Source organism: Musca domestica, unplaced genomic scaffold (assembly GCF_030504385.1).
Source record: "Musca domestica strain aabys unplaced genomic scaffold, Musca_domestica.polishedcontigs.V.1.1 14, whole genome shotgun sequence".
NCBI classification, from domain to species: Eukaryota; Metazoa; Arthropoda; class Insecta; order Diptera; family Muscidae; genus Musca; species Musca domestica.
In genome coordinates this window covers 2,836,472-2,847,071 of record NW_026712192.1, presented here as the reverse complement: position 1 = coordinate 2,847,071, position 10,600 = coordinate 2,836,472, and the positions used below count along the sequence as shown (strand labels likewise).

At 35.1% G+C, this 10,600-nt stretch overlaps 1 protein-coding gene across 1 annotated transcript; it reads left to right on the top strand.

The window, feature by feature from the left end:
- Positions 1-3,173: 3,173 nt before the first annotated feature.
- Positions 3,174-7,558, top strand: LOC101891541 (nuclear envelope integral membrane protein). Its single transcript, XM_005188538.4, has 4 exons — positions 3,174-3,392; positions 3,470-3,980; positions 6,271-6,745; positions 6,812-7,558. The coding sequence occupies exons 1-4, from the start codon at positions 3,299-3,301 to the stop codon at positions 7,271-7,273; spliced, it is 1,542 nt and encodes a 513-aa protein (XP_005188595.2). The 5' UTR covers positions 3,174-3,298; the 3' UTR covers positions 7,274-7,558.
- The last annotated feature ends 3,042 nt before the right edge of the window (positions 7,559-10,600 follow it).

Here is a 10,600-nt window from a genome sequence, read left to right as displayed (position 1 = left end):
GCTCCAATTGTGTTCCTAGCATAAAGTATTATTTCGCTACAAAAACTCTAGATTTTGTCGATGCATACGATGAAATAAACATTTTGAAAACATCCGAATTTGAATGTTTTCTGAACAATTTTTTTGTTATTGAAAAGAAAAGACATACATAAACAAATAAAGATGACATATTAAGCCTAGAAAATAAAAAAATTGAAATCATATGGTATCATAGCCCTACCTTGATATCATTGTACCATGCGTACCCTGTTGTATTTGTTAACAAAAAAAAAAAAGAAATTCATTTTTTAATGTAAAATTTTGCGATTATTTTTTTAATATTGAGGAATAAATATTTCGTGATTGTCATGGATTAAGAGCACCTTGCTTATTGTTATAGGGCTTAAATGTGATTCATGGCAGAAGAATACAAAAAAAATTTAAATGTTTTTTCAAATATAAGTAAATTTTTATATGTTTTCTTATAATACATCATTCCGATGCTATTATAATACGCGTTTTTTCAATAATTTTTACAAATGTAAATAATTTTTCATTCAACATTTTCAATTCCAAAATTGGTTTGACAGTTCATTGTCCCTGCAACTGTCAAACCAGTTTTGAAATTTAACATTTTTAATGAAAAATTATTCAAATTCGTTAAAATTGTTGAAATATACATATCATGACAATCTTCTATTGGCGTCGTATAAGAAAACGTACAAAAATTTACTAATTAAAAAATATATATTTTAAAATGTTTGACATATCAATGTTCCCAAGCATTGATGCATCTACCTGTATTCTTCCACCATGATTTTTTCGCTGCTAATTAATGAGCCAGAACTTGAAAACGCTTCCACGGGATGCATATAATTAATGAGGCCAATTTCGATTCATCAAAAAACTCCTACCAAATTCGTTTTTTTAAATTTACGAAAAATTTTAACATAAGTTGTGTTCCAGAACCTGCAAATTAGTACTAATTAGCACTAATTCTGCTACAACGTGTTCCCGTACTCCAAAAAGTAGCAAAACTTGCAGCTCTCTCGAGAAAAACATGGCGCTGAGTGGTGCACATTTCTGCATGTTTTAGCTACATGAATTTGGCCGAGCAGAAATGTGCATATTGTAAATTTGACATTTAATTGGCAGGGCTAACAAGGTTGTATTGTAAAATGTACTGATACATTTCAATAAAGAAAATGATCAACTTGAAAACTAAAGGAAAAACTAATATTTGTCGTGCAAAAAACAAAAAGAGAAAATATGGAGCAACTGATGTATTCACTTTTGGATGATTCCAGCAGTGAAGAGGACTGGTTGAATGAGTAATCAGATTATTAATTATTATTATAAATTATTTATTTTAACTTATCGTCTTCAATACTCATTTTTTAAATGTTGGCGCTCTTTTCAGTAAGTTTTCACCAGTCCGATTTAGGCTGTTTACTTTTGGAATTTTGACATTTTATCGCATTTCTGCTAATTTTCCGTTCCCTTACTTTTTGAGCAAACCTAAATTAGAATGACATTTCGAACTGTTCTCTCTTCTGCTAGTTTTACTACTAAAAAAGTACTGGAACACAACTATATTTAGGGTTGTTTATTACAACGATTTATTTTTTGATTTATGAATGTAAACAATAAGTAATTGGATATCAATGTACTTTACCTGTTAATTTTTTGCCACCAAAAAAATGCTTCGCTTTCCTCCCCCCTTTTCCAGCCGATGGCGTAAGTCAGTATAAAAAGCTCTTTATGAAGCTGCTCCTTTATATTTCAATATTTTTCGAAATTTGTATATTATTTAATTTATATTAAAAAATAAAACGGTGGCTGAATTTAAGTCCACTGGAAACAAAAAAAAATTGTCGTCGGCGTCGACTTTGTAAACGTTATCGGCGTTGCAGTTTTGATATTTTATTGCCGCTACAGCCCGGTATTGACGATAGTTTAATTTTATGTTTTCCTCATGTCTCATTCGTAAACAACAAAGGTCCTTAGGGGATTTTGCTTCTGTTTATTTTTTATCAAGTATTCCTTTCTGGCCTTTATATACGTTTCGTTGGGGACGACTTTCATTTTGGTTTCCCATCCGCGTTGCAACAAAACAACAGAACAGAAGTGCGCGCGCTTTATAGCATGTTTCCATTGGAAACCGAACAACGTTGTTCGCTCTCAGAATTAGGTACACGAATTAACCCGTTCATACGGTACGATTCGTAATTCATAGTAAAATAACTCCTTTTTTCAAAAATTTTGTTTCTTGATTTTAATGGGAATTTATACTAAAATACATTAAATTCTCACTAATATGAATAAAATAAATGATTGTTTTTCTCCCAAATATGTATTATATCAATAATTTTATAATTTTCATTCCCGTTTTCAACTTTTTGTGTAAATCTTGACATTTTGAACATATTTTTGTGTTTTTCCATTTTTAAATTCTACTGGAGAGACACTTGTCAAACATTTTTTCTGCCAATAGAAACATTTTGAAAATATTGCCTCTTTTGTTTGCAGTTTTCTGTGGAAATTTCATCTCGTGGACCAAATGCGTACTTCGAATGAGAGAGAAAACAAAATTTACTTTCGTTTGAATGTACATACGCCATTCAACATTGTAGTTTTCATACATAATTTTCAGTCTTCCCAAAAATTTTTAAAATTTCATTAAATTTTTCTATTATTAATTTTTAAATGTCATAATTTATTTTTTCGATAAATGCTCTCATTTGTTAGGGATGGGACATATTTTTTCGTTGTTCTGAGAGTGATTTGAATTGAACAACGTACAAATATGAGTGTTCGCTCAGGAAATTTTGTGTGAAGAATTAGGTAGTTTTTTCATAGTTAAGGGTCAAACAACGAATAGAGAGCGAATCAAGTGCAGTGGAAACGCCACATTAGAAGCACAACTCAACCACAATAATAACCAACTCATATCACGTTAAGGGTTAGTTTTGTAATTTTTTTCGATATCATAAAGGGAAAACCGGTTATCATATTAAAAACGTTTACATTCTTCCAGTTCTGAAACAGACCATAATTTCAACAGGACGCAATGGTTGAAATGGAATTTGAGATCGACTATTAATAGTCGAATATTCGGTTTTACCTAAGTCCATAGTCGATTTCGAACTCTGAGTACTCGAAGTCGATTATTCGATTAATCGGAAGCCGATTCGATTAATCCGTATCGCCGCTACAGCCCGGTATTGAGGAGGATTGTTTATTTTTGTGTTTCTATTCTATTTTTAGATTTTTAGTTGATGTTTTCAAACAATTTTGAAATTTCTTAAATGAAGAAGCAATGAAAACTTCAATATTTTTATTGTTGATATCATTATTTGCGGCAAGAGCTGCCGAGGTTGTGCCAAACACATCATCCGCGCGCAACAACAAAGGTAAGGCAATTTCAATTTACTTCAATGGAACAGTTATGACCATAGCGTCCATTTTTTCCCCCCGCAACATTTTCCAGTTAGATATTTAGAAGCTGGAGAAATCTACAACTATGAACCGCTGCGACGACATCGTGGATTCTTTGAAAGGGATTTACGCACCTATTGCTACAAGGGCGAGGATAGAACATTGCGGCGTCTTTTCGAAACGGTGGAGCTGATTTTGGAAATTGAAGGTGATGATTACACGCAATATGATGGTTCATCGCCCGAAGAGGTTCAACAGCATTACGATGAACATCGTTCCCTGTTCAGTTTCAATTTGTTTAGCCAGAAACGTTCACGTCTACCGCTTTCGCCATTTGTTTCCAGCTGTATGGGCATTGAAACCATTGAACCTTATCGCATACGTTTGCATAAGGTTAGGGTAGATTTCTGGCGTGTTCTTCAATTGATAATTGGATGTCTGATATTTCAATATGCTGGCAAGTTGTCACATAACTCTCTGTTTTACTACATAACCGGTGTAATGTTGGGCATATGCTCATCATTTATGCTGCTGATATGGTTGTCGAGTAAACTGGTTCCACGGTAAGTGACATTTTCCAATAAGAAATATTAAATTATTGTAGTTGTATACATAGGGAAGAACTTTTAATTTTTACGATTTTGTTTGCGGTGGCATAGTTGTATCTGCAATATGCATCTGAAAAGTCAGGGCACTTTGATAATTGTGTTAAAGTCTATAGCTACAAATTTCCAGCCAGAAACAAAAGATTTTTACTTGCAACCACAATAGGAAAGTCCGAAGAAGTTTTCAATTATTTCACTTAGATACTATCAAATATTTTATTTCATGATGGAAACCTAGAAATATTTATTGTACAATTACATGGTGCTGCTTAAGACCAAGACAACAATCAAGAGGGAATAGAAAGGAAAGCATAGGACTGTTATATAAAGGTGCTGAATGTTTTTCTATTCCATGATTGATCACAGATCGCACATGATTCGCTTCACAAAGACCCACTTACCACACAACCAAGAGATCAATATCTTCTCTTCGATGTCGAATGTCACAACTCGTAGTGGACATTATAATCCTCGGATGCTTAATAGAAAATGCTGATGTTTAATGTGTCCTGCTTCGACTACCCAATTGATTCAATCGAGCTTTTCATACTACGCTTTGTTATTGCTTAGAATAAAGATGTCCAATTTCCTATGAACTAGAGAAAAGTTAAGCGTTTAGAATTTAGAAAAAATTACGTGAGCTATGTCTTCCCATAGGGAGTAAAGGCTATTTTAGTTTTTAAACCCTACACCACATAGTGGTAATGGTATTGTCTTTGTGAATTGGAGTATAAAGCGAGATAGACCAGTAGTTACTTTTGAAGATTTTCATAGAATCACTTTCTGACTCGATTTATGCATTTCAGTCCATCTGTCCATGTATTCTTGGAACAAAATGCAGTTCGCATTTATTATCCGATTGAGATGTAATTTTCCAAACAATATTTGTTTGGCTCAAGGACGAACCCTATTGAAATTGGTGATAATCGAATCGGATTTAGATATAGCTCCCATTTATATGCTCAGCCGATTTCGGGTTAATTGTGCACCAAATGACCAACATCAGTCCAAATGACCTGAATTTTGGCACATACGGCCAAATTCAGTCTAGATGCAAATACAAATAAAAACAAATACAGCTATAGCTCTCACATATATGTTTCATCCGATTTGGGGTTTTAAATCCCTTACATGCGTAATATGAACTCTACAAGAATGATATTTAGTACGAGACATCAGATACTGCTCGAAAATACCTCTGTCAAATTTTATCGAGATCGGTTCAGACATAGCTATAGCTTCCATATATTTGTTTTTTTCGATTAAGGGTTTATGCCCCTTAAAAGCGTAATATGCTTTTCCCAACAATGATCTTTGGTACCAGATATTAGATACAGCTCTGAAATAAGTCTATCAAATTTTGTCAAGATCGGTACAGATTCAGATATAGCACCATATATATATTCACCCGATTTCGGGTTAACTGTGCACCAAGTGGCCAATATCAGTCCAAATGACCTAAATTTTGGCACATTCGACCAAATTCAGTCTTGAAGCAATTATATCGAACTCGGAGAAAATCGGTTCTGATATATCTATAGCTCACATATATTGGTGTTTAAGCCCCCCCCACAAAGATAATGTTTGGTACCGAATATCAGATGCAGCCCGGAAATACCTCTGTCAAATTTTATCAAGATAGGTTGAGATTTGGATATAGCTCCCAAATATATGTTCAACCGATTTCGGGTTAATTGTGCACCAAATGGCCCTCACATTGGTAATATGCATTCGACAACAATGATATTTGGTACCAGATACCTTATATACCTTTGCCAAATTTTATCGAGAACGGCTAAGATTTGGATATAGCTCCCATATACATCTTCAACCGATTTCGGATTAACTGTGTACCAAATGGCCAATATCAGTCAAAAAGTCCTGAATACATTAGTCCGATATACTTTTTTATATAAACCTCCTCGAAGTGATAACATGCACTCTATAGCAATGTTATTTTGTATAAAAGATTAAAATGCCTCCGACAAATTTAGTGAAAATCGATTCAGAATCGGATATGCCGCCTCCCATATATTAATTTCCTCTGAAGCCAAACTATAACTGCTCTAAAGCCAAATGTTGATAGGTGGTATGATCTACTTCAAATAAATTCTTTTTTTCTCCCGTAGTTCTACTAAATATGCATAGTGGGTGTAGGGTATCATATAGTCGGTCCCGCCCCACTTTTGACTTTTCGTTACTGGTTACATTAAATAATGAAATTGTCTGTGCTCTTCTTTCTTTTCAGACGCACCATGATGTATGGCGTTCTAATTGGTGGCTGGACCATTGGTCTGTATGTCATACAAATGCTGTGGGAAAATCTACAAGTTATCATTGTGACCTATCGCACCTATGTCTTTTGGTATATTCTAATAACGGGAGTGGTTTCGTTCTTTTTCTGTTATCGTTGGGGACCACCGACAAATAAGCGTTCGAAAAATATAATCAAATGGCTGCTGCAATTGATGTCATTGCTTCTCATCTATTTGTCAAGTTATTACGAGGAGGCTACAGCGGCGATTATTATAATTACAATTGTCTTGCATTATTTTCCTCGTTCCTTTTGGTACAAATGTCGAGCTTTGTGGTTGCGTAAATTTCCACCAAAACGCCGTCTGCTTACCAACGAAGAATACTATGAACAAGGTGTACGTGAGACCACCAAAGCATTGGAAGAATTGCGCCAGTTTGCCAGTAGTCCTAACTGCAATCAGTGGAGGGTAAGTTTTTTTCTTAATACATTATTAAACAATAATTATTCTAATTGAAAATATATATAATTATAGGTCATGAGCAAACTTCGTGATCCATTACGCTTTGCTGCCTTTGTTGAGGGCGCCTCCCATTTACGCGATGAAGAGATTTTACGTTTTGAGTCCTCGAAAGATGATGAAGATGATAGCAATAATTCTGATATCATTTTGGATGAAAGCGAGACTGAAGAACAAAACAGCTATCATTACAACAAATCACGTCGTTCAACCTCTCGACGTCCATTGCAAGATGATATAAGTGAAGATGAAGATTACAATGGGGGTAATGCCTATAGAGGCGGTACGCCACAAAACAGCAATGCTTTGCGATATAGTGCTGCCACCTCTTCAACATCATCATCTGCGGGGCGGCAGAGAGCACGTCATTTAACACCCACAAATACGGTATACAAATCAACTCGCTCAAGTGTAACCAGATCAGCCAACAGAATAACCAGGCGTGAGGAACGCGATGAATTCAGTGATGATGGTTAAGACAATAAGATGTTTCTATGTTTACAATTAACTATTTATTTTTAATTTGTTGTTTGTGAGTTTTTGTCTTAATATTTTTTTTTATTCCTCGAACTGATCTTACAATTCAGGTACTGATGATCTTTGTAACTCCAAATAATATTTCACAATTTTTGAATTAAATGGAAATTTAAATAAAAAATAATTTAAGATATTTTGTAAGTAAGTCTTAAGAACATAGACTGAGCCTAGGAACAAGAAACCGGAAAACAAAGACTAGAATAAAACTGTCATTATTTTACTTAATTTCAGATTTGTTTTTTGTGTTGTTATGTATGGATATAATCAGATTTCTTTTCAAATTTGATTTGTCTTAATTTTTTAATGAAGGGTGATGTATTGATAATCAGTAAAAAAGTCCTAAAGTCGGGCGGGGCTGACTTTATGCTACTCTACAACCCTTTGCATATTTAGTAGAGCTTCACATAACAAATAAATGTTTTAATGGGAAATTTGTGAAAATTAAATAATACCAACTATGATTACAGATATAATTTAAAGTCCAAAGAAACCAATATCCTCCTCTAAATCGAATTCTACTAAATTTGCCGAGGCATTTCTGCCTTTTCAATTCGGGCATTTGGTGCAAAATTAACTTAAAATCAGATACAGATATATGTATAGGAGCTATATCCAAATGTGAACCGATCTCGATAAAAGGTATTTCTGAGCTGTATTTGGTATATTTCCCCGAATATCGTAGTTACGGTGTGCATATTACGGCTGTGGAGAACAAAAATGACAAATCGAAAGAAATATATATATTGGAGCAATATCTGAACCGATTTTCACCAAATTTGACATATTTATTTCTAGCCTCAATTTGGTTATAAACGCCAAATTCCATCCCATTTGAGCTAATATTTCACGTTTGGTGCACAATAAAAGGCAAATCGGACTAAGATATATATATGGGTCCTATATCAAAATCTGAACCGATCTCGATAAAACTTGGCAAAGGTATTTCTGAGGTTTGTTTGACATACTTCCTCGAATATTGTCGTTACGGAGGGCATATTCGACAAAATAACAAATCGGGTGAACAGTATATAAGGGAGCTATAGCTATATCTAAACCGATTTCGATCAAATTTGGCATACATATTTTCAGGCTTAATTTGGTCGCATGTGCCAAATTCCATCCCATTTGGGCTAATATTTCACGTTTGGTGCACAATAAAAGGCAAATCGGACGAAGATATATATGGGAGCTACATCTAACATTTGACCAATTTTCTCCAATTTCAATAGGGTTCGTCCTTGGGTCAAACAAATGACTTGTGCAATTGTTCATCTGGATCGGGCAATAAATGTGACGAGCACTTTGTTTACAAGAATACATGGAAAGACGGACGGCTGATAGGCGCCCAGTTGGAGTCCGACAATTCATGTATTTAAACAGAATTCCTTCGTTGTAATCAAATATGTACAGGGTGAGATAAAAACACTGCAACAAAGTCAAATTGAATGAAAGCAAAAAAGTCCAACATCAAATTTTAAAATAAGTTTAGATTTGTTCGAATTGGTCATCATTGGCACGAATTATGGTTTTCAAACGGCCAATGAAACCGTCACACGCTGCCCCAAAGTTTTTTTCTGCGGAATTTTGGCCCAATTCCGGCGAAGCGCTTACTTGAGGTGATCGACACTTTGGTAATTTTTTATGCCAACCTTGCTTTCCAAAATACTCCAGAGACAATAGTCCAACGCATTGATATCCGGAAATTTTGGTGGCCATTGTGCGCTGGAAATGAAGCGAGTAACCTTATTTTGTAACCATTCTGGGCTGGCGCGTGCTAAATGTTTGCGTGACCAAGGCTTTAATACACCCTCCAGAATATTTTCGCGATAATATTTGGCATTTATTCTGGTGCCACGTCGATTAATACGAGCGGAGGGCGACCATCAGCTGTTATGGCGGGCCACACCATTACCATGGCCGGCGCTTGAGTTCTGGTGGCCAACCGAAGGTGCACATTTTCAACTGACCTCTTTGGCAAGTAAACACGATAATTTTGTTTGTTTACAAACTGCTGGACAACGAATGTTTTCTCATCGGAGAAAACCAAATTCGGCAGTTCACCACTTTCTGCCAAGCGAAGCAACTCTTTAGCTCGTTTGAGTCAATTTTCTTTCTGTTGTGGTGTAAATTCTTCCCCTTTTTCGAATTTTAATGGCTTTACCCCGAGCTCCTTTTTCAAATATTTGCTGAATGAATGTTCACCTCACGAGCCATTTTTCGATCAGGTCGCTTCTTTACTTTTCGAACCATTTCTGCTGATGTTATTGTTTTCTTCCGTCCACTTCCTTGACGTCGGGCTACACTACCAGTATCACGGTAACAAGCGATGGTATGAGACACAAAAGATTTATTCACATTTAAATGCTGGAGTGCTCTAACGATAGCCACTTGTGGTTTTCCAGCCAAATATAAAGAAATCACACTATCACGCTTGAATTCCATCAGGAATAACTTTTTTTCTGGTAAATTCTCACCAAAATGCTTTTGTACGCTTGTAGAAAATATAATGAGCTGTCACTGGAATAATTTTAACAGCTGTCGGACGAGTGGCCTAGAAATGACTGCAGTCTGAAATTGGTTGCAGTTTTTTCATCTCATCCTGAATATGCATTTCCGGAATATCGCACAAATTTTCTTGCTCGAATCAGCAATCTCACAATAATTTCCTCCATTGCCCTAAACAAAGTTTACACTAGCATAACATTTATTTAGATGCCAAAAATTGCAAAAAACAATACTTAAACAAATTTATCAACATAAACATTATTATCAATTCATTTTTTAACCCTGCATTATTTCATAAGCCACCATAATTTGAGAATTCCATTGGCGTAGCCAATGTGGTTATGGGAAATGTAATACAAAAGCTTCTGGTTAATCGTAAAATAGTTGAAAGAAGCCGTCACTGGCGACACATGAAGCTACATATTAGTTTTAAAGGAAATTTGTAAGATTATAATAATTTACAATTCATGATTTTTTTGTAGAAAAAAATAGCAGAAATCGCAACCATCATTTCCTACCCATCAACATGGGCTTACTCCATGTTTTTTTTTTTTGTAATAACCAAAATCGTTGTTCAAACCTTATTTTTTTTCTCTCGCTGACATGGCATGGCGTGTGTGTACTTTGCCAAGTTGCACCTTCACCGTGATTCAATGATGTAACCGAAAAGGTGCATCGCGGTATGCAAGTGTTAAGCAATGTGAACTCGCAATTAGACCTTATGTGGCGCATGTTTGACACATGTAGCATGGAAAGTTGTTG

Coding starts and splice junctions, on each gene's coding strand:
- LOC101891541 (XM_005188538.4), top strand. CDS start 3,299: ATGAAAACTTCAATATTTTTATTGTTGATATCATTATTTGCGGCAAGA. Junction 3,393..3,469: donor ATCCGCGCGCAACAACAAAG/GTAAGGCAATTT, acceptor AACATTTTCCAG/TTAGATATTTAGAAGCTGGA. Junction 6,746..6,811: donor CTAACTGCAATCAGTGGAGG/GTAAGTTTTTTT, acceptor ATATAATTATAG/GTCATGAGCAAACTTCGTGA.